Below are 25,305 nucleotides of genomic sequence, written 5' to 3'. Positions count from 1 at the left end.
ATGCAGCCCAGCAGCACTGCTGCAATTTAGGCAGAGCTTCCTGAGACTCTCAACTTTGAAAATGCAACTGTGGAGATTAATTAAAATGTTCTGTCTGTTTAGAAAGGTCAACACTATAGCTATGTAATACACCAAAATAATGTTTTGAAAGTCTTTGGGGGTAACTTCAGGGCTCCTTAGAATCTTTTCAGGGGTTCTTTAGTCATACATTAGTTATTTAGAAAATGTACAGTATATCCCATGTTTGAATATATTTTAAAGAAGACTAATAATAGATTATGGCCTCTGGCATACTATACCCATGGGAATTGCAAGCCACCCCATAGAGAATAAATCAGTCTGCATTGTTCACAAGCCTTAGGCCGGAAGTCTTGGGCACAAGTGGGAGTCAGCTTGCCCTAATTAAGAATAGGGAAGAAACCAAATTCTAAAGACACGTGCACAAATACACATTCCTGCTGAAGTAGAAGTATCAGGGAAGGGACATCCCAATTTGCAAAAGCTTCTTAGCAGACTGGTCTTTTTCTAAGGGTTTAATGCTAGATTACAACTGGCTATTTATTTATTTGTTATTTATTTAATTTCTGCCTCTCCCGTTTCACTTAAGCGACTCTGCGAGTTTTACAACTTCATAATGAAAACACATGAATCAAAGCATAGATTAAAAACAGGATTAAGAACAATCTAAAATTTACAGGTAAAAAATACAAACCAAAGTGAAAAATTGAAAAAGCTAAAAGATTAACAAGGGAGAATTTCCTCAAGCCAGCAGCCGTTCCCAAGGCTGTATCAAGACTATATCAGGTCTTAACACTCATCCAGAAACAGCAATAGTACTTAAGCTTATGTACCACTCCATAGTGCTTTACAGCACTCTCTGAGCGGTTTACAATGCCAGGATATTGCCCCCCGCAACAATGTAGGTCCTCGTTTTACTTACCTTGGAAGGATGGAAGGCTGAGTCAACCTTCAGCCCTCTGGATCAAAGTCCAGGTTGTGGGCAGAGTTAGCCTGCAATACTGCGTTCTAACCATTGCACCACCATGGCTCTACGCCTTCATGGAAAACCAGAAGACTGGGGGTTGTCCTTACCTCTGGAGGTAAGATGTTTCAAAAGGGAGGGATAGAAGCTCAGAAGGCCCTCTTCCTGGGTCCCACCAGTTGAAATTCCTCAACTGATGGATTACACAGATGCCGTCCCTGCTTGATTGATTGGAATGGGGCAGTATAATTGAGACAAGACAGTTCCTCAAATATTCCGTGAAGTGCTTTAAAGGTGATGACCAATCCCTTGTATTGAACTTGGAAGCAAACTAGCACCCACTGTAGCTCATGTGGCAAAAGTGTTACATGAGCCACCCTAGGGGTCCCCAAAGTCCCACTGTTGCATTCTGTGCCGAATGCAGCTTTCGAATACTCTTCAAGGGAGTCCCATGCAGCAGTTGTCCAGCCAGGAGATGATCAGGGTATGAGTGGCTGAAATGAGAGCATCTCCAGTGAGGACGTTACTGGTGCACAACTTGAAGTTGAGCAAACACCTTCCTAGCCATGACTACGCAATTGTGATAGCCCACCCAATTTCTTTGAGTGTGGTAAGACTACATATAATGCATATGCATAACATCAAACCACATAACACAGCAGCCCTTGGTCTCACGATCCTTAACTGAAGCAAGAATATGCTTTCTTTTTGCTCTTCAATTCACACAACTACAGTAGGAATTCAGGATTCCTGATGGCAGGAATAAATTACTATATTTATTTCTATACCTGCTTGTTTGACCATGGAAGGGGACCCAAGCTAATCTACCTCTTGCCATGATTATTTTCACTTATTCTAAGATGTTGAGAAACCGTTCATCAACCACTATGTCACTTTCCCCCCCTAGAATGGCATGCACACGATGGGTATGTTCTAGCTCAGGTGGAATGACTGTTCAACTAAAATACAATATTTCCTAGGAATTAAATAAAATAGTTGAAAGCATGTTGTCGGCCTCCAATTGTCCATGTTGTCTTCCATTGTGGCTTGGTTAGCAGATACAACTCATAAGATGTATACGGTCACTGCTATTTATTGTCTGTTAAAACTAGAATGTGCTTCACCTTGTTTTAATTACAAGCAATGGGTTGTCTTTTCATTATTCATCGAGACTTGCCATACTTTTCCCTCTTTTCATTTTCCTTAGTTAAATAAAACTAGAAGTTGAAACAATCATTGTCTGTGTGTGTGTGTGTGTGTTTCATTGTCTTTGTCGCCATCCAGACATTTTTATTTTCTCCACCTTCATGTCTCCACCTTTATCATTTTGATTTGAATTCTTTTTCTTCTTTAGAAATCGATTATCTAATAGCAGCTTTTTAAAATCATGCAGTCTGTTACTGAAGCATCACCTTCGGCCACAATATTATTTGTCAGATAAAAGATTTTTTTTCTTTATTTTGCAGCAATTTAGAAGAGTTCTGAGTCTGTGCTATCTTGGGAGATATTGGCTTTGGGGGTCTAATCCAAGCATTATCATTTCATCTACACAATAATTGCAACAGTTATGTGTCACAGCAAATGGCATCTTTGCAACATCAACTCTCACATTACTTTTCAAAATGACCAAGCAAAAATACCAGGTGAATTGAATGGATGGAAGTGGAGGAAACCACAATTCTGCTTTTCTTGAAAAGAAATGGAGTCTCTTTGGAACTCACAATCCAGGAAATTGATTAGATGGAGGGTCCCCCCCCCCCAGTTCTCCTATTGGTCAACTGGATGAAGAACATAAAATGTCCTATGGCATTTTATGGTGTTCCCTCAATTCCCAACAGCTACAGTAGAACTTTTGGAGGAATAGCAGAGTGGAAATGGTGTAGAAAATTGCAAACCTGTCTACTTATATTCTGCTGTGTAGGTGGGGATAACAGAATAACAGACTTGGAAGGGACCTTGGAGGACTTCTAAGTCACCCCCTGTTCAGGCAGGAAACCTTTATACCCTTAGAGACAAATGGTTGTTCCAAGTTCTTATTTAAAAAATCCAACGTTGGAACATCCATACTGGAGATTTTAAAGAAGAAATTGGACAACCATCTGTCTGTCCAAAAGAACCAGTAGAAACAGTAAGATGAGTTACTTGTTAAAGATCTTTTTTAAAAAGACAATAATTTGGCAAGGTTTACTAACGTTTAGGCTAGAAATCACTCTTAGACAACTAAGAGTCTCCCTACAAGAAAGGAAAAAAGTGAGAGTTCGTGAAGAGTAAAGCAGAAATGAAAGAAATTCATCAGCAAAGTTCTTTTTGAACGCATCCTCACTTCATTTTAGGATCAAACTAGATCTTCATTCTGCATATATATGGATCAATCTATTACTGATTAACCCCCTATGTTTACTTCCTCAGCCGATTATGCCTCATTTCCAGATTAATTGATGCCTTTTAAAAATAAAACTCAAAAATGACAATTGCAATTTAAATATCATGATCTAGGGATGAACAATATCGCATGGTCATTTCCTGGACTATTCCATTCCCCCTAGTATGAAATGGGCTAATCTTAGAATTCCTGGAGTGCAACATTTTTATGTACTATGCCACTGTCAGTTCAAGGATGAGCAATGTATTTTTGTGGAACTCTCCATCTGCTCTAACCTGCATAGCTAGGAATGAGAGAAGACGTGAACTGCAACTCAACGCTATCTGGAAACATCCGTCACCCATTCTTACTATGACGGAATGATCAGCTTGAATCTGCTATTGTATGAAGCAAACTGAAATTGGGTGTCCCAAGTTCTATGGACATACACATTAGTATTTTACATTGGAGAGTTTCACACTGTGGTTACGTCCTTTTAAATCCTTGGATAAATGTGATAGTGAGCAGTGCTATGATGTAGGTCCTTCCTCTCCAATACTGCAGTGTAGACAAGGAAAAACTGGAGGGAAAGCATTTGTACCATTCTGTGCAACCACATTTGGTACCTGAAATGGCATGCTATGAGATCATCTGCTTGGCGAGATTTGAAACAAAGATGTATCATGCCAAGGGCAAAAGAAATGCACCAGGGAATTCACACTGTACAGGATGAATGATCAAGGGAGATAAATAAAAGCATGACAGACACAACAGAACAGATATCTGTGTGACAAGATGCAGAAGTTTGATAGAAAACACCAAGAAACAGCAAATTCTTTTGAATTACATGAGACAATTTGAGGCCATCTTAGTTGACAATGTGAGAATTTCAAGGTAAGGAAAACTGGAAGAGGCATCTTTGTTTACAAACACTGAAATAAGCTGAACTCTCTTAATTCAATGTAGGGAGATACAGAAACTTCAACATGTAATACTGGCAAAGGCTGTGCTCTTGATTTGCGGTGCTTTTGATGTAAACCCAAGTGACATTCCATTCATCCTGATCATAAAACTGAATTGGGGAACAGAGCTAGCAAAAATTTGAAAAAAATTACTGACATTGTCCACACAGAAGCAGATCCTGCTTTTTCATATTTTCTTTTTCCTTATAATGTTATGAGATTTGGGAGTTTATTTATTTAATCCCAGTATAATTTTGTTGTTGGACTAAAGCTGCTCATCATTTTGATTTGGCAACTAACCTTAAACCATTTCAGGTATCTAGAAAATCCTAAATCATAGACTTATTTTTTTTAATATAACATTTTTATATTCTGACTAGATAGTATTATTCCCCTGTAGCCAAATTTGTAATGCATTTCATATCTAGGAAGTTTGTATAGGGCATCATAATGTGTTTCTATGAAAAATACATTTAATATCAGGACTATGCGCCCCTCAATATAGAAACTAGAACTAGGGCAAAGAGCTCGATTCAAAAAGCAAAATGTGATTTGGAGATGCATGTCTCTGCATGAGGTCCTGTGAACTCCCACAAAGTTGTGTTTCTTAAAAGGCACCTTTGTTTTTCTTGACAGGTTCCCTTGCATGCTCCAGGTCACATTTCTCCCTAACTAAAATATGCACACATGCTTCAATATGTATCATTAAGGTGTTTAGTATATACAGGGCCAGAAAACAATCATGTTCACAAGTGCTAGTTTGCTGGTTTCAAGGGATTTGCACCAGCGCTTGGAGAACTAATGTTCATCTTCCCTCTGAAATATTACACCAAATGACAGCATTAGTTAAGGTGATCTTTTTTTTTAAAAAAAGTCCAACTTAACCACCTTCTGCTTCCTCTGATTAACCACTTAAAAACAAATACTTTTTGCGCTATATGAGTAGAACAAACAAAATTCAGTTCCACTCTGCCAATATACTCCTAGTTCAGTGGTTCTCAACCTTCCCAATGCCGCGACCCTTTAATACAGTTCCTCATTTTGTGGTGACCCCCCAACCATAAAATTGGTGTCTCGGTTCCTAAGACCATCGAAAATATGTGTTTTCCAATGGTCTTAGGCGACCCCTGTGAAAGGGTTGTTCGACCCCCAAAGGGGTCCCGACCCACAGGTTGAGATCCACTGTCCTAGAGTACCATGCCCATGACTAAAGCTAGTCCTCGGCTTGGAACCATAATTGAGCCCAGAATTATAGTCATAAATTGTTACAATTATAAATCAAGACATCACATGGTTGAAGTTGCAAACATTTTTTTACAATAGTTAAGTGAACATAGTAATTGTTAAGTGAATGCAGCAATCATCAAGCTAATCCATTTTTCTCAATGGGTGTTTTTTCCTGGAAATCAGAATGAGGGAAACTAGCAAAAAAGTCGCAAACTCCTCACATGACTGAGGAATGCTGCAAACAACTGTAAAGATGAGCCAATTGCCAAACAGCCAAAATGCAATTATGTGACTCTGTGTGTGTGTGTTGTAACTCCGAAAATACCTCAGGGGAAGTCTGTGGTAACATCAAAGGGTTGTTCGGCAACTGGCCATAAGTCGAGGACTATGAATACATATTATTAAAGGGATTTATTTAGGAATATGCAATTGTATAACATGGTCATGATAATCAGGTAACAATTTTGACAGACCGAAACCAAAGTTGAATAGCTGAACTCTTACAATTAGTTGATTTATTTCTATGCGTAACCACCATAGATACCAATACTATTTATCATCAAACCCAAAATGAACCCATCAAAAGGCAACTGGAATTCTTGGTCTTTTCCTTGAAAACATTTTGCTTCTCATCCAAGAAGCTTCTTCAGAAGTTGAAGTGCCTTTGGGATAATCACGACCTGCCTGATTGAGAATCTCCATAGACATCTTCTGGATAACCACAGAGTAGGCAATTAAAATCTATCAATAGGGAGAAAAGTTTCCTAACATTTTAGAACTCTGGAAAACTGTTCTAACTAAAATTCTATTTAAAATTCTATTCTATTTATATTTATCCCAATATTTTGTTTTGATATTTTGATTTGATCTTCAGATGGGAGATTTCCCCCAATCTGAATGAATATGTTGAAGCTAAACTTGAGGTATTATACATATGAAGTATGTGCTTTATGAATGAGAAGTAGCCCTTCTGATTTTGGGCAGGAATTTACTTTGGGCTGCGGGAAATGGGTTTATTGTTTTAAGGAATAGACTGAAACCCACCAACCCCTGAGTTCTTAACACTGCAGTTTTGTTGCATAATGGCATCACACTTGCTTAACAATGTATTTGTATTTAAGAATTGTGTCAAAACTGTAATAGTTATACACATCTCTGTGTAGGAAACATAGGATTTCTGAACTAGGTTTTTTTTCTATGTATGTTCATACATGTACAATATATTTAGTGCTGAATTGGTTAAGGAGTATCTTTTGCTGCTATATAGCCAGTGTTAGAAGATGATAGATGATAGCTAGATAGCTAGATAACTAAATAGCTAAATAGCTAGATAGCTAGCTAGATGGATGGATGGATGATAGGTAGGTGGTAGGTAGATATACAGTAGATATACAGTAGATGTAGATGTAGATATAGATATGATGAGAAGGAGGGAAGAGGAGAGAGAGAGAGAGAGAGAGAGAGACAGAGAGAGAGAGAGAGAGACAGAGAGACAGAGAGAGAGAGAGAGACAGAGAATTCTAGCACTGGTCATGCATCTGAAGCTGCAACATTGCAGCCAAGGGGCCATAAGAGATGTAGAATTTCTCCACTCTCAAAAATTAATTTGAGATCAAATGTGTAGATTAGACTTCTGGTACATCCGGACTGGCTGGTTTCTACCTACTGGCAGAAGCTGGACAGGGTGAATGTGACATCATGCATGCTGTAATCAGCAGTAGCACTGCTTTGCTCATGCTGAACTGTAGAAAAACATGCCAGGAAGGTCATAATGTGAAGCCTAGCAGTGATGGTTACAGATGGCCAAGTGTAATAAAGACCTCAGTTTTCTATAAGAATTCCATGTCATTGTCTATGATAGCCATTCTCTCTCTCTTTCTCTTTTCCCTGCAGTTATGTCAATTTACTGTTCCTGTTTCCCATTTGGCTGCTTACACTGGTACCTCTGATCCTCTGCCTCCTTCTCAATGCTCCAAGCAACTCCCTCTGCCAAACACTCCGAGCTACTCCTCACCTCCTCGGGTAGCCTTAGGCAATGCATCTGTCACGGAGAAGAACTTGGAGCCTAACAAGTTTGGTTCTGATCCCATTCCTTCCCTTCTGGAAAGGGCTCAGAACTCCATGGATTCTGAACTGGACAACTGCCACTGTTCTTCAAATGCTATCAACTCCAAGGTGCCACCCAAGCCAAAGTTGGCCTTGTCTCTGGGCAGGTTCTTGAAATGGCGATGCTTGAATTCACCGGTGTTTGCCACCCTTTCACCTAAGCATCCTGCTGTGGCACAGGGAAAAGTGCAACCCTTAGAAGATCTGAGCCAACACCTTCAACCAAAATCCAAAAAAGCATCCATGTGAGTATCCTTATGGGTGGTTTTACTTGGGCTTAGTGGCCATGGCTTATTCTCCTGAACAGCAGGGGAATACAGTAGACCTAATAATGCTTTGTGATTGATTATGTGCCTAACAATCTCATAGAGAGATCTTCTCTATGACAATCTGTCCTTAACCGGGCCCCTGAAGTCTTTCAATTGTATACCCGATTCCCTTGTAACTGAGTCTATCCACTTTGCTGCTGGTTGTCTTCTTCTCTTCTTTCCACCAACCTTTCCCAGTACTAGGGCCTTTACCATTGAGCTAAGTCTGCATATAATGTGTCCAAAGTAGGGGAGCTGAGGTGCAGGGCCAGGGTGAGTGTGGCCAGTTGACGTCACTTGTTTAGGCTCTGTTTTTGGCTGTGACAGCCTCCTGCAGCCCTCTGGCAGCAGAAATGGAGCCCGTGGAGGCCGCTTGCAGACTTCCTCAAGTTCTGTTTTTGCTGGCAGAGGGCTGCAGGAGGCCGTTATTGCTGAAAATAGAACCCAGCCCTCCCAAGCTCTCTTTTCGCTGGCAGAGGCACTGCGGGCTGGTCCTTCACTGTTTCCAGCATGCCCCCACGAGCCAGATCTAAGTACCCTGTGGGCCAGATCTGGCCCATGGGCCTTGAGTTTGATAATCCTGCTCTAGATTGATTGGTTGTACCATCCATTTGTTTGTTTTCTTGGCTGGCCATAGTATTCGCAGGAATCTTCTCCAACGCTGTACTTTAAATGGGTCAATACTCTCTTTATCTCGCTTCTTTGAAGTTCAACTTTTGCTTCCATGGAGTGTCAGGGGGAATATCATTGCTTGAATGATTCAGATCTTTGTAGGCACCACACATTGTAGTATTTGGATATCTTTTCCAAGGCCTTTATAGGTGCTTTACCTGGTGCTGGTTCTGTGCATAATTTTTGACTGCTTGTTACTTTACTGGAGATGGTTGATCCTAAAAGGCAGATGCTCTCCAGGGCTTTGATAGCTTCATTGTCATTGTCTTCGAGGGAGATGGGTGGCTTAGAAATATGAAATATGAAGAGAATACATAAATTGTGATATTTGGTTTTGTTTGTCTTTGGTTTAGCGCCTTCTTTCAGATTTCTCTGGAGAGCAAAATTCACCCAATGGACTCTGGAGTGGAAGAAGATCACCATCCCTGGCCTTACAAGGAGCTTGCCAAAGAAGTGATCTGCCCCTGGGAAGTTCTGACTGAAGGACAAAGCAGATAAAAAGCCTCTGAAGCCATTCAGATGTGAGCCCCTTTAAAAAGTGACTATTTTTTCCTGAGCCTGATTTGGCAGGTATTAATCACCAACCATTTGACCTATACTACTACTATACTACTAGTAGTAAGTATTTTTTGAATTACTAAGGTTTTTATTAATTATTTAGTGTGTGATGAGAACATGATATAGAGAAGTAAACATATACACACAACCCATAAAATGATATAAAATAACTTCTATGGGGTATGGCAGTGGCCTCATAACTGCATGTCCAGTTCACTATCCAGTTGATTGACTCTGGTGTTTCCTTCATGCAGATCTTCTAGGGAACTAGAGAAGAGGGCAACCTTGCACAATATGTTCAATAATTTGCATATCAGCACTACAATCACAACAAGGGGAATCTTTCCAGCCCCGGAGATACAAGGCAGAGGTACTTCTGCCAATAGCACACCTGTTGCGAAGTCTTGTCCGACCCATTGCGACCCCATGGGCTATGTTCCTCCAGGCCTTCCTGTCCTCTAGCACACTCTGGACTCAATTTAAGTTAATGCCTACTGCTTGGTGACTCCATCCAGCCACCTCATTTTCTTCTTCTCTTGCCCTCAATCTTTCCCAGCATTAGGCTCTTCTCCAGTGAGTACACCTAATTCTGTTCAATTTTGTCCAGACACAGTGAGGCAGGTGAGAACCAGGTGGTTTGGTGGTGGGATCACTAATGGTTAGGCTGCAATAATATACCTTGCTTGGATTATTCTTCTCTCCAGGCATTCTCATGGTTAAACCGGAGAAATGTGAAATGAACAGCCTGTTTTTCATATTGGCCTACAGGATTTCAATCTTGTGATGGGCTGTGCATTGTCCTGATGAATAGGGAAGGCCTTGTGGTTTAACAACCTTACCCATAAAATCAAAAGCTCTTTGATTTCAAACCATTTGAGAGTATAAAATCAAAGGTTTTTTTTTTCATTTATTGGTTTTATTTAAATAAAGTATTTTAAACCTTACCCTCTATCCTAGAATATCAAGTAGATAATAGATAAGACCTAATACCAAAATATGCCACAAAATAGTAAATTAAAATAAAAATAATAGCAAGGTCAAAACCACTTGGAAGAAACCTTACAATCAAACAAACATCTTTATTTCCATATTTTTCTTAAAAGGAAAAATCAAGATGCCTCTTGTCCAGTGTTTACAATATTGGTAAATTGCCACGAATCACGTGCTGGGTTCTTCATGATGTATTACTGCTGAAAAAATATATCAGGAAATTCTTATCTTTGATCAGTCTTTTGGAATGTTTGCATTTTGTATCTGCATTTAATATATACTGTTTTTTTGTTTAGAAAGGCCAAGAATGTAATATTCATCTCCTAAAACTCTGCTATCAAATTAGCAACTTTCTAGCTTCAACAGTGCAACATCATTGGGTACCTGGATCAGGTGAGATAGTGCAGAATTCCCCAGCCTGGGGAATTCTGGGAGTTGAAGTCCAACCATCTTAAAGTTGCTGAGGTTGACAAACACTGAAGAGCATTTCCCAATTACATCTCACTATGCGCATCAGCAACATTGGGTTGCTTTCAGCTCTTCCCCAGTCAGGGGAGTCTGGTTTAAGACAGCTTTAGCTGCATTAGTATTAAAATTCCAATGCTACCTAAAGGCAGCATGAAAGCCTAGAAAATCCTGATGACTCTTACTTTGGAAGGACGTTGATGGTTGCCATGAGTTGGGATAGAACAAATACAGCTCAGCAGGGAGGGGATAACAAGGATTGGTATAGTTTTGGCTGACTAAGGAACATTGGGAAGTGTCAGGTGTGAAAAAATCACATCCAGACATGTAAAGTTCAAGCTAGGTTCTTGAACTGGGAGCCATGGTGGTACAGTAAAGCACTGTGAAGTGGTATATAAGTCTAAGTGTTATGCTATTACTACTTTGATGTCATCTGCCTGTTTCACAGGAATCTCCCCAGAATGGTAATTTTCACCTAGAAAAGGCCAGATATTAGGTAGCAAGACTAGGCTGATTCCTTGTTTCAGCCCTCCTCCCAATGGGATGGTTGATCTCCAAAAGGAGGCTGCTTCCACTTAGCAACGGAGGAAGTCCCTTAATGACTGACTTCCTAAATACAGGTACTATGCAGAGGTGGGTTGCTCCCCGTTCGGCTGAACCAGTAGTGGTATTTTGGCCTGGGTCGCAGAATCGGCAGCGACCCAGGCTGGTCACGGCCTCAAACCGGTTCCCCAAGTTGCCACTGTCGGCATGTTGTTTAGTAGTGCACGTGCGTGTGCAGTTCAGTGTTAATTGTTCTGTGCATAGGCAAAGCGAACTGGTAGTAAAACCAGGAGCAACCAACCTCTGGTACTATGCATACTGTTACAAATGTTGTCCAATAGTGAAATTGAAAAAGTTAGCCATAATATGCAAAAGGATTTGAATGAGAGAAAACTAAGACGAGGCTACTCAGGCACTGGGGTCTTGCTTGAGTAGAAAAAAGAGGTGGATAATCTTCAGGACCAGGTTGGCTTATGTCCCGTGACCAAACCTTGAGTGCTGCCTCCATCCTAAAATCACCAGTGGCTTCACAGTCAAAAGAAACTTTGGAAGGACCTGGCCCGATTGATTGGGTAGTTAAAAGTGGCAGTGGGAAGTTTATACTTCCACATTGTCAGATTCTGCTAATGGGGCCTGACAATAAATTAGAATTAGCTCATCTGGTCATGATTCCAGTCTGGTTTACCAGGGAAGGCTGTCAGTCATCGGGACCCACAGCATGCCCTCTCTGCAGGATCTGGTGGGAGAGGCAGTGACTCAAATAATCCAGCCCCATGCCAGGTAGGACTTTAAAGATCAATACCAGCACCTTGAATTGGATCCAGAAACAGACTGGTATACAAGGCAGCTCCTGGAGCAAAAAAAATAAAATAATGTGTGTTCTTCTAGAAATAACACACAGCTGCCCACACTGCTGCATTCTGTACCAGCTGAAACTTCTGGATACTCTTCAAGGGCCGCCCCATACAGAGTACATTAAAGTAGTCCAACTGGGAGTTGACTAGGGCATGAGTCACCATGCCCTAGTCAACACACAGAACACACAGAAACACCGGAGCACATGTTTCTCCAGTGCCTGTTTTACCAAAGCCTTTGTACTAGCTTCATCTCACCATAACTGCATAAACATTCATAACAAATTGGGTGTTTTTGATACCAACCGTACTAGAAACCTATAACGTTGCCAGGTCTGAGCCGCAGCACTTAATATCCATCAGATAATTGATGAACTGTGCCCTAGTCTAGTCTTAAGTTCAGAGCACTCCAGTTCATCATACTGGAGTGCTCTGTAATTTGAAATCACGTACAGGTAGTCCTCGATTTATGACTGCAATGGAGCCCAAAGTTTATATTGCTAAGTGAAAAATGTGTTGATTTTTCCCCCCGTTTTATGACTTTTGTAAAGTGAATCACTGCAGTTAAATTAGTAACACCGCTGTTGAGTAAATCTGGTTTCTCCGTCGACTTTGCTTGTCAGAAGGTTGCAAAAGGTGAACACGTTATCCCAGGACACTGCAATGGTCATAAATATGAGTCAGTTGCCAAGTGGCTGAATTTTGATCAGGTGACCATGGGGATGCTCCAATGGTCATTGTAACATTGTAATCTCGTTGTAACATTAAACGGTCATTAAACAAACTCTTGTAAGTCAAGGAATACTTGTATTAGCATTGATGTTCCCCTATACTCTTAATGTATGGATCCCTCCTTTTAGATTCCTTTTGGACTTCTGTTTTATATCTCTTGTTTTTTTTATAACAATAGTTTTTTAGACAATGTATTTTCTATGGTTTTTAATTGACTGTATCCCAGCCTTCTTATGCTGGTTTTTGAGTGTAATAAAGATTTGATTTGGCCACCTGTTCGAGTGGGAGTTGTAAGCCTAAGAGGACCCTTAGATTGTGCACAGGGCCCATTTGGGGCAGTGCAACCCCATCCAGCACCAAAGATGATACAACCCTAGAACTGCTGGGCTCCAAAACCCAAAGCCATTTGATCTTGTCATTGTTCAGTTGAAGCCTGTTGATTCCAGATCTTCACAGCTTCCATGCACCTGGATTAGACATCCTATGCTGTATGGCTAATGTAAATGCTAAATATATAATATGTAATCTTGGTATGTTTTAGTGTGCACGAATCAACCTTTTTCAAAGAGGATGCCTTCAATGGATTGTTTTCCTGATAAACAGATTTTCTAGTACAACGATTGATTGCCTAAGAAACATATTTCCTTTATCTGTTTCAAGTATGTGGGCTTTTAATGTTGCAAATAAAAATGTATTTGCCTGCAGTGAGAAGAATTTTTGTATTGTCTTATTCCTCACTTTGTTGTTTTTGTTCTCTGTCAGGAAATTGCCACAAGAAGGTGGAACAGAATTCTTCACTGAGGACCTATGGATAGATTTCTGGGAATCTCTGAACTTGGATGGGGAAGGGAGTTATTTTCACTATTTTATTTTACACACCTATTTTCTCATACTTTCACCAGACCTTATAGCAGAAAAAAAAACTAAGAACTCCAGACACAGAGAGTTTTAATAGGGAGGTTTCTCACTCCTCCGTACCAATAAGCCACCCAGAGTTCTTTCGATATGAGATCATGGCAAATAAATAAATAAAATAAGAATAGTTTCAATTGCATTTCCCCAAACTGTTGTTCTTCAAATGTATAATACAATACAATACAATACAATACAATACGGGACTTCCGGTTCCGGCGGCTACGGCGACAGGCAAGCCTTTGCCTGCTCCCGCTCTCCCGGTGGGCTTCCCCCGCTTCTGGGGGGGCACAGGACGCCCCGGAGAGGTGTCCTGCCGAGGGAACGGCTCGCGGAGGGTCCTGGCGTCGGCGGCGGCTGGCGGGGGCTCCTCCGCTTCGTTCTAGGCACCGGGGAGCAGTATCGGAGGGCGCCCGTGTGCGCGCGCCTCGCCCCATGCCGATCGGAGAACGCGCTATTGAACGAAGCAGCGGCAATGTGGTGAGAGGCTGCCCTTCTCCATTCCCTTTATCTTAAATTTATGGACCCTTCAGCATCTTTTTAAGAAAAAAAAGTTTAACTTTCGGACTTTTGCCAGAGGTGCGGCTAGAGGGAGGGGGATTTCCCCCCCTCCCTTGGACAAGCGGCTTGAGAAAATTTTGCTTTCGCCCTCAGGGGAAGGAGGAGGGGGGAGAGCCAACTAATGATGCCTCACCCTTATAAAAGTGACTTTCATCGGACTTAGCTCCAGAATCTATGGGTGAACTGAGAACTTTTTGAATCTTTAAAACTTTATTATGCCTCTGAGCCCAAAGCTGGCAGGGCAAGATGGCACACTTCCGTTGTCTTCATGAACTGTGAAACCTGACTCCACCTCTAAAATTCAGGCTTCCGGTCTTTGTCTCCGAGCCACCCAGAGGAATCTTTTGTGGATTGTTCTTTTTTGAACTCTTTGGGGAAAAAACTTTCATCTACTGCTAGACTGACTAAAGAAATCCCCATCTGTTTGGATCCTCTGCCCTCTGGATTCGCCTGCCTGCTCTACTTCTCCAGCTGCCCAGTCTCTATTTTGACAGACTTCCTTGCTTTAAAAACCATGCCTCCAAAAAGACCACCTCCTGGAAAGCCTGGATTTGCTACTTCTGCCCCAACGTCTGCAACGTCTAGCCCAGCTACACAGTCAAAGATAACAGAACTGATGCAACCCAAGACTACAGAGATAGACTTTCAACAAATGCTTCAACAAATTCTACAGGGCCAGGAGGAAATTAAGAAACAGTTAAGGGAAATGAAAGATGAAATTAAACAGAACCAAGCCCAAATCTTTAAGAACTCACAGAGACTGGACCTTGTGGAGGGTGGGGTGGCGGAGGCGAGGGGGGGGGTAGAGGCTTTACAGAAGGGGAACAAAGAACTTGACATCCAACAAATGAAAATAGAGTTTGAGAGAATGTCCTTTTATCTTAGATTTCAAAATGTAATAGAAGCAGATGGGGAAAACATAAGGGACATTATGACTAATATTTTAGCTGAATACATACACAAAGATAAACAACAGATGGATTGGGAGATAGACCTAGCTTATAGAGTGAATTCAGCATATGCCAGAACACATAATGTACCCAGAGAGGTTCACATTAAATTTCTTAGGAAAACCACAAGAGATGAAATACTGGCTGTGCAAAGGGGGCAAACATTGACATACTGTGATAGGGAGATAACCATTCTAAAGCAGATTCCCAAAAAAATTAGGGAAAAAAGGAAAAATTATTCGCAATTGGCGAATAAATTATACCAGAAGGGGGTGTGGTTTAGATGGTTGATGCCTGAAGGTATGCTAATATTCTGGGAGGAGACAAGAATCAGAATTAATACACCCATAGAGGCACAGGCCTTTATGGAAAAAAACAAAGCCAACCTAGAAAAAACAGAAGATACTACAACGGTCATACAGGACACGGGAGGGGCCGGAGCTCTGCCAGCGGGGGGTGAAGGGGCAACACCAAGAAAACTCAGATCACAAAAATAAATAAGGAAATCACAATGTTATAAACAGACCGAAAGTAAATATGAATTTATAACTAGACTATATATTATAATTATATAAATTGATTGAAAATTATTTTTTCTAGAATTAAGATGCTGACTTTTTATGATTATGTATTAAGATTTGATATTTTGATGTAACCTAGGAGTTTGGAGGGAGGGGGCGTCTGCCACATTTGCAACTGCCAAAATTTGTAATTCCACCTACCCCTTTTCCACATAAATGTTTTTAAAAAAACCAATAAAACTTTTTGAAAAAAAAAAAAAACAATACAATACAATACAATACAATACAATACAATACAGTATAACATTAACATTTCTATCAATAATAACTAATAGGCTTTGTGCTAACAGATCACTGGTGTTATTATCCAATTCATTTGGAAAATAAAAACCCCAGAAGGTTTGGTTAATCACACTGTCAAATACACTGACAATTTCCCAGCTGATATGTAGCTCACCACTGCCAGCTTGCCACAGCCAGTTCGCCAGGGCCAAATCGCCATGGAACAAGAATTAGATTAATGCTAAAAGAATGGTGGAATGATTAAAGAATCATTAAAGAAAGGCTGTTTTAATAATTTTAAATAATTAAATTGAATGGTTGAATTATCCTGTGGCAAGTTGCCCCGCGCATTTTTGCCGCAGCAAATTGACCATAGCAAGATGGCCATGGCGGGTTGACTGGCAAGTTGTCCCATTCCATCTTGAAAGGGACAACTTATCGTTTATTATTGGTTGTCAAGGAACTACCAATTACCAACTCAAACAAACAAGCCAACAATAAACAACAATCTAATCAAGTAATCACCAAAACCTCTCCCACCAACACTGATATAGCAACACATCCATTAGAATATAAGCTGACAGCAAACCACAATCTTTACTAGCATTGATGATGTTACCTAGTTCCCTACAAATGTCCCTTAAAACTGTCACTAATAAACTGCAAAGCAATTTATCAATCTCTTAACAGAGATTGGTAAATTCCAGGCTTTGCCTATTTGCGTGACTTTATCACATCACATCATCAATCTTTCTTCTGCAGTTCTTAATATCAAAAGCATTTTTTTTTAAAATGTGCTCCCTGACCAACAAAATTTATCCACTGGGGTTGAAAAATAACAGGGGACGATTTCAGATAATATGATGAATTTTGAACTCTACAGAAGCGGAAATGCAGAACTGATTTATATCAGATAATTATTTTATCCAGCTCAGGATTGTCTATCTGACTGCCAATTCCTTCCCAAGGCTGGAAATTTTTTTTTTAGCAGAGACATTTTAATGTGGAATTGACTCTGAAACTTTTCTCTATGCAAAGCATGTAGATTGTTAACTGTTTCCCAAACCGTTTGCCGAAGATTTCAAAGTAGGCCTAAAAAGTTTTCATTAAACAGGATATGACTTCATTGCTTTTATATCATTACGCTTTGAACCAACAGGCAATAGTCAAGTTTGTGTGTGTATATATATGTATATACAGTAAATCCTGATCAAATAATTATGATGCCTTGAAGGCAGGATTTTAGGGCAGAGGTCTGAGGCTCAAAACTCCGATTTATCATGCTTTTACATACAAATTATAAACTGAAGCATTATTTTATTTTCTTCGAATTTCTAGACCGCCCCCTCTCCCGAAAAGGACTCGGGGCGGTGTACAGTCCACACAACAAACAATAAGTATCAAATACAAATATAAATACAGATATAAATACACATAAGGAGGAGGTTAAAAATTTAAAAAGAACTGTACGGAAGAATATAAATCTGGTTCTAAAAACCCTAAAATCAGTTAAATTTAAAACCGTACCCTATAAATAACCAGGTAAGAATATGTTTCCAGGAGGTAACAGTTGTCACAATTATAATTATGCCAGGCCAGCTAATCGAAACAGGTGAGTCTTCAATTTTTGTCGGAAGGAGCGGAAGTCTGTGGTGGTTCTGATATCGGGGGGGAGGTCATTCCAGAGGGTTGGGCCCATCACAGAGAAGGCCCTACTCCTTGGCGTCGCCCGCTGGCATTGCCTAGTGGATGGCACCTGGAGAAGCCCCTCCCTGTGAGAGCGGATTGGCCCCAGGGATGTATGTGGGAGGATGCGATCCCGCAAGTAACTAGGTCCTGTGCCATGGAGCGTTTTAAAGATGGTAATCAGGACCTTGAAATGCACCCGAAAAACTACAGGTAGCCAGTGCAGCTCGCGCAGGAGAGGTGTTACATGGGAGTATCTAGAGCTCCCCATGACAACCCGCGCGGCCGCGTTCTGGACTAGCTGCAGTCTCCGGGCGCGTCCCAAGGGAAGCCCCATGTAGAGAGCGTTACAGTAGTCTAGGCGAGACGTCACCAGCGCATGAGTGACTGTGCGTAGGGCATCCCGATCCAGAAGGGGGCGCAATTGGTGCACCAGGCGAACCTGGTGGAACGCCCCCCTTGCCACGGCTGCCACATGGTCATCCATTGACAGCCGGGCATCTAGGAGGACGCCCAAATTGCGCGCCCGTTCCACAGGGGGCAATTGCTCGCCCCCTATGGCCAGCGATGGGGTCAGCTGGCTGAACCGAGGCGCCGGTAGCCACAGCCACTCAGTCTTGGAGGGGTTGAGTTTGAGTCTGTTGTCCCCCATCCAGACCCCGACGGCTTCCAAACACCGGGACATCACTTCAACAGCCTCGTTGGGGTGGCTCGGGGTTCAAATGTACAGCTGAGTGTCGTCAGCGTACAGATGGTATTCAACCCCAAAACCACGGATGATCTCGCCCAGCGGCTTCACATATGTATTGAACAGAAGGGGCGAGAGGACCGACCCCTGCGGCACTCCACAAGAGAGTGGCCTCAGGGTCGATCTCTGCCCCCCGTCAACACATATTGCATCCGGCCGGAGAGGTAGGAGCCGAACCACCGCAAAACGGTGCCTCCGACTCCCATCCCCTCCAGCCGGCGCAGTAGGATACCATGGTCGATGGTATCAAAAGCCGCTGAGAGGTCTAATAGGACCAGGATAGAGGAATAACCTCTATCTCTGGCCCTCCAGAGATCATCGACCAACGCGACCAAGGCTGTCTCTGTGCTGTGTCGGAAGCCGGACTGGCGTGGGTCTAGATAGTCGGATTCATCAAGGTGACGTGGAAATTGCTGCGCCACCACATTCTCAACAACCTTCGCCAGAAAGGGAAGGTTGGAGACTGGACGATAATTAGCTAGCTCCATTGGGTCAAGCGAAGACCTCTTGAGTAAGGGCCTCACCACCGCCTCTTTCAAGGCAGATGGTAAGGATCCCTCCCCCAACGAGGCATTCACCAGGCCCAGAAGCCAGCCTCGTGTCACCTCCCAGGATGCCAGTACCAACCAGGAGGGACACGGGTCCAATGAACATGTGGTGGGCAGCAGCCGTCCACGTAACCTGTCCAAATCCTCGGGGGCAACAGAGTCAAACTCCTCCCAGAGTGGATTCACAAGACTCGCTGTTGACGGCCCGTCCAGACCACTGGAGGGGGCCCATCCGCTTCGGATCTGAGAGACTTTGTTCTGTAGATATTCTCCAAACTCCTCTGCTCTTCCCTGTAAGGGTGCCCCCCGCGTCTCCTGAACCAAGAGGGAGCGGGTCACCCTAAACAGGGCGGCAGGGCGGTTATCCGCAGACGCAATAAGAGCGGCGCAATGTCTACGTTTGGCCGCTCTCAATGCCACAAGGTAGGTCCGTAAATAGGCTCTTACCTGTGTTCGGTCAGACTCGGAGCGTGAGGACCTCCACCTGCTCTCTAGACGTCTTCTATGGCGCTTCATCACCCTGAGCTCCTCGGTATACCAAGGTGCCCGGGTGATTCGCTGCCGTAGGAGAGGTCGCAAAGGCGCAACCTGGTCCAAGGCCCCAGCCGTCGCCCTATTCCAGGCGGCCACTAGGTCCTCCGACCGAGCCCGGGTAAGGGCTACAGGTAATGGCCCAAGCTCCGTCTGGAACCTATCTGGTTCCATCAGGCGCTTGGGGCGGTACCAGCTTGGACGAACTGGCTCCGCCTCCTCGCGGTGGGGGGTAGCGCCAGGGAAGTCTAGCCGGAGACATGAGTGATCTGACCATGACAGGGGGGTAATATCTAAATCCCCTATTCCCAGATCACTCGTCCACTGCTCAGATACAAAAACAAGGTCCAGTGTGTGACCACCTTCGTGTGTGGGGCCCTGAATTAGTTGGGTCAGGCCCATGGCTGTCATGGAAGCCATGAACTCCCGAGCTACCTCGGATGCTGCTCCCGTCGACGGCAGGTTGAAGTCCCCCATAACTAAAAGTTTGGGGATCTCCACCGCCGTCTCCGAGATCAGCTCGAGGAGCTCGGGCAGGGCTGCTGACGTATAGCGAGGAGCCAAGTATACAATCAGCAAACCCCACTGCCTCCCTGGGCCCCATTTCACACCAAGTGACTCACACCCGGATATCTGAGGAACAGTGAACTCCCTCGGCTCTAGACCATCCCGTATAACTACCGCCACCCCTCCACCCTTACCCAGGGCCCGAGGCTGATGGAATGCATGGAAACCTGGTGGGCACATTTCCACGAGGGGTAAACCACCTTCGCGACCCAACCAGGTCTCCGTTATTCCTGCAAGGTCCAGCTCCCCCTCGGAGATCAACTCATTAATGAGGGGGGCCTTATTGGTCACGGACCTTGCGTTGCAAAGCATCAGCTGCAGGCCCTGTCTCTGTAGTTCCCGACCATCTAGGTTGCGGGGGTTGGTACAAACGACCGGGCGTAGCCAGCAGCCACGGTCTCCCAACCGACCTTGTGATCTTCTCTTGTCCTCGCATCCCCCCCTCCCCGCGACCGTTGCAATAAAACAACCCTCTACTGGAATAGCTTGTTCCCTCACCCCCCCCCATTCCCCTCACTTCCCTCCTGGACTCACCTGTTCGTCTGGCACTGGCTTCCCTCCTGGCCTGGTTATCCCCCCCTCCCTTCCCAGAACCCCCTAAAAACAATATAAAACATTTAGCTAAAAAGCCCCTCAGCTTCCTCTTCTTCCATTATGCTCAGATCACCGTGAGATGATTAAATCTGGATTCCAAAATGATCTGTTTGTGATATTGCTGATTTAGGGTCTACAGAGGAAGGACAGATGGTAGTACTGAAGTTAAAATCAAAATCTTATATTGGCACTAGGGCTCACCTTTTGGAGGAGTGACATAGGCAAAATGTAAACCTATCCATAGTTTAGTGAACTGATTTGTAGGCTGTAGCAGCTCTCAAAAACAGGACATCTTCCATCACAGTAATATTTTTTTTTTTCATTTCAGTTCTAGCATTCAATTCTAAATATTAACCAGCTCTGACTGATCAGTCAAGTCTTCTAAGGGTTGCCATCTTAATAATAACTCACAGGAGTCCTTAAAATTTGATAAACTTATCCAACAAAGTTAGGGATTTCCTCCCTAAAGTGCGTTGCAATATGTCAATGAACCCTCAAGGCAGAGGTGGTATTCAGCCGGTTCTGACTGGTTCTGCTGAACCAGTAGCAAGTATTTTGAGTAGTTTGGAGAACCAGCAAAGACCATCTCTGACTGGGCCAGCCTCTGATCTATTTGCTGCCTCCCAAGTCCCAACTGATTGGCTGGGTCTTCTTTTGTTGCCCTGCACAGGAGAACGGAGCTGGAAAACAGGTTAATGGGGTGGGGAAGGAATGGGGATTTTGCAGTATCGTTCCCCTGCCACACCCACAAAGCCATGCCACAGCCATCAAGCTACGCCTACAGCACCGGTAGTAAAAAATTTTTTGAATCCCACCACTGGTATGTATGTATTATGCGTATAAGACAAAAACAATAAATATAAACAAGTCTAAGAATAATGAAGAACATAGTTACTAAAATAAATCCAAATAAAATACTATTACAAGAAGTTCTAATTGTCGTAAAATGGTTGGCCAGAACTGAGAGATTCTTGGGGGGTCCTTGGTGCTCTCTGAGCTTGCTTGTTTTCTTGCAGACGTTTCATTATCCAAACGAGGTAACCTCATCAGTGCTATTAAGAAGTGTGGTCTTAAACTGCTGTCAGTTTATATTCAAGTGACTTGCCCTCTCAGGGTTAGTGGGAGACAGTGATCTTAGATCATGGGTGTCAAACTCGGGGTGTGACGTTGCTGTCATGTGATGTATCACAATGTTTTTTTTTCCCTTTGCAGAGCTGGGGTGGGAATGACCTGCACATGATGCATCCGGCCTGCGGGCCGCCACTTTGACACCTCTGTCTTAGAATGATTTTAGAGACGTCGTCTGAGAGTAATAGCCTTAAGTAGAAGTTGTCCTCTCTAGTTGGGAAGTTCTTCAAGACGAGATATGTAAAGGTCTGTCTAGACTAGAATTTCTATTCCAATGGACCATCACCATATGAACATAGCTGAAGATACATTGGATTACCGGTAAAACTTCCAAGAAGGACTAAACAAGGTTAAAATGAGGAAATTAAAAAGTTAAAAGAGCAATCTCCAAACACCAGCCACCCTGGTGTTGCACAGCACCCTTAGTTCTACTCCCAGCCCGTGTACCACATGGCACAGCCAGGTCTTCATACTCTTCCAGATGGGCAGAAGAGTGGGGGCCTGGTTTCACTTTTGGGGTAATGTGTTTTTAAGGGGAGGGGGGGCAATGGCAGAGAAGGCTCTCTTCCTGGATCCTGCCAGTCAAAATTCTTAAGTCCTTGCAGAGGTGGTATTCTGCCAGTTCGCCCCAGCTTGGGCGAACTGATAGCAGTGGCAGCAGGAAGCTTCGCCCATCTGCCCAGATGTCATCATGGACACTCTGTGCATGCGCAGAAGGTTCTGCTCATGTGCAGATGGGCGTGCGCTCCCGGTAGCGAAGGTAAGAGGATTTCATGCCTGAGTCCTTGCAAGCAGTTTTATGAAAAGTAAGGCACTGTTCAAGCAACAGATACAAAAGCAGGAAGCAACCAACATACTCCTTCCCAATTCCTAGATCAGAAGTGCAGGACTGCTGGCAGAAAAAAACACTTGGCTGTATGGAAGCTTGTACTACCCTTGTGTTCAGCTCAGTGCCCATGCATGAAAAAGTAATATCTGCAATGGGATCACTCACAAAAGCAAATTGACTATGTGAGAGTTGAGAGTAAAGAGATATATCCAGAAACAGGGCACACAGACATACAGTTGATATGTGCGCTCAGAAGCATTGCCTGTGGATATATGGAGGTGCCCTAAGCCTCCCCCCCCCAAATGCTGCACAATCCTGATATAGATTTGGCGATATATAGATATAGATATGGAGATGAAAACAATACAGAAATGATTGACTAGCTTTACATATTCCAAGGCAAATTTCCGAACTTTTAATAGAATTATACAAGAAGGAATTCACTGTAAATCACAGCTTTTCTTTGGTCAGATTTAGCTCCCTTCTTTACAGGCTGATGGAAAGGAGATTCAGATCTACTTTAAACAAAGATCAACAAGGCTTCGAGACTTGGAGATCAACTGGGCCTTGTGGCTTGGAGGAACTTGCAAAGCTCAACCAGGCCTTGTGGCTTGAAGGAACTTGCATCTGTTACCATGGTTTATTGCATTGCCATTTTTTTTAAGGTAGCTTGGCGCTTAGACATAATAACCTCTTTTTCTCAAAAGTTTTGACTGGGCCAATGTTTTTTCTTAGTGCCTTTTGGCTGACCTGTTTTCTGAAGCATGCAGGAAACTAGCCAACCAGCCTTGCCCACTTGCCAGCTACCCATGGATCTTCTCCAGTGGAGATATCAAGCTATTGTTTGGCTTTTATATTGAGCCAAGGAGTGGCTTGGTACGTTTTTCAGGAATAGCTCCAGCTGCAGGCAACATTTAGAGACACAACATAGATGAGGTTGCAGAGGTACCAGCTGTGCTCCATCATTGGGCATCTGGAGGGAATGCTGATTCAACTCATGCCATGCTTTTTAGCATGTCCATCTTAGCGGCAGTGAAGATGACTGTGAGGAAGATTAAAAGAATTCCTAGGAAATAAAACAGTAGCAATGTGAAGTCTGATTTTCATTGGCAGCAGTGGTGGGTTCCGGCAGAGACTACTGCCGGTTCACTCAGGGGCACTTCACGTATGTGCATTTGATGTGGCTGTGCACGTATGCGCAGTACAACTAAAATCGATCTGCACATGCACAAAAGCAAAAAACAAGATGACAAGAGAACCAGTTCAGGGGCATGGCAGGCCTGGGTCGCTGCCGGTTCCAACGACTCAGGCTGCCAAGTTACTAACAGTTTAGCTGACCCGGTACGACCCGGTACGACCCACCACAGATTGGCAGGTTTCATTGTCACTGGATGGAGAGGTGTGCTAATATTCACCCATCCCCAAAGCATATCTAAAACCAGAGCCTACTGTCCTCGGCCAAGAACTGGAGAAGGTCAACCTGTATCCGATTAGCCCTTGGCCCAAGATGTCTTCTATTCTGCAATCTACTAAAGGTAGGTGGGGAAGGACACTAAAACCAGAATTAGAGGACCGGCTGAAGACTTTAATTTGTAAGAAGAAGAGTTAAATAATTGATGCCGCATTTATGCCAAAAGTAATTTCAGCTTGGTGCCTGCTCTCTTTCTTTCTCTCACACAAAGACATTTAGCATCGATTGAGATCAAAGTTTGAGGGAAAAACCCCTGCTGCTGAACTGCAAGGCAAAACTTTTAGCTGCCTTTCTCCATTCTAATAATATCATCTTTATGGAGTTAATAAACTGCACACTTCAGTCAAACTCCATTATTACAGAAGACTTAGGGAGCTAATAATTTAAAAGCAAAGAAGCGCCTCTGTTCTTGGCTTTGAACTAAACAACATTCTGTTGAATGAGGGGACATCAAAGCTCTGTCACTATTACGAGTGTGGCTGGAGCACAGGGTCTCCGAATCTCTACTTCAGTTATCTGAGGCAAAATGCAGGGAGAGGATCTGGAGATTAAACATATTGGCTTATCAAGCCAGGAACAGAACCAGGTGTTTTCTTTTTCTGCCTGGGCAAGCAACAGGTGGTTGGCTTATTAGCGAATTTGCTTGTTAAGTGGATGTATATATATGAATTATTCATCATCTCCTCTGAGTTTATTAGACACCTCTCAGCAACTTCTCGCTTGTTCCGAGAGATAAATAGATAGCAACGTATACCCATACATTGTTTTCTTCCAGAGTCTTCGAGCTTTATTAAGACAGTGATAACATTTCTTAATCAATTGGCAATGGGAGGTAGCAACTGGGCATAGAAAAAAATGTTTTTTTCTTGAAGAAATAACTCCAGGTCTTAGCCATTCATGATCTGGCCAATTTCTGACTGGATTACTGTAGTATACCCTCTGTGGAGCTACCCTGGAGACTTCTATTCATCCAGCTTGTGATGTCCATCTGATTGTGGCCTGCCAGTGGCAGAATGCACCACGTTGGTCTAGCGCCAGCCAACGTCGCTGCTTTCTAGTTTGTTCAACTTCAGCTTTAGCTTTTAACATCCTGGGATCGGAGATCAGCTCTGAATTCATCTCTTCCCACATGAACCTGCTCAGCGGCTTCCCACAGCCTCTGGGGCCTTCTTGTGATCTTCTCATTGGCAGACATTCAGTGGCTGTAAGAAGAGAG

General features: G+C 43.1%; 1 protein-coding gene across 1 annotated transcript in view; it reads left to right on the top strand.

Moving 5' to 3' along the window:
- RGS9 (regulator of G protein signaling 9) overlaps positions 1-9,275 on the top strand; it is a 60,353-nt gene extending 51,078 nt beyond the window's left edge. The window contains exons 18-19 of the mRNA XM_081953757.1: positions 7,427-7,884; positions 8,973-9,275. Of these exons, the coding sequence (XP_081809883.1) occupies positions 7,427-7,884; positions 8,973-9,117 (603 nt within the window). The 3' untranslated portion in view covers positions 9,118-9,275. The remainder of the gene's footprint in view (positions 1-7,426; positions 7,885-8,972) is intronic.
- The last annotated feature ends 16,030 nt before the right edge of the window (positions 9,276-25,305 follow it).

The sequence above is a fragment of the Natrix helvetica genome (genome assembly GCF_964273705.1).
Source record: "Natrix helvetica genome assembly, chromosome: 1".
Taxonomy (NCBI): domain Eukaryota; kingdom Metazoa; phylum Chordata; class Lepidosauria; order Squamata; family Natricidae; genus Natrix; species Natrix helvetica.
The sequence above is the reverse complement of the archived record's forward strand: the minus strand, read 5'-3'. Positions and strand labels throughout refer to the sequence as shown.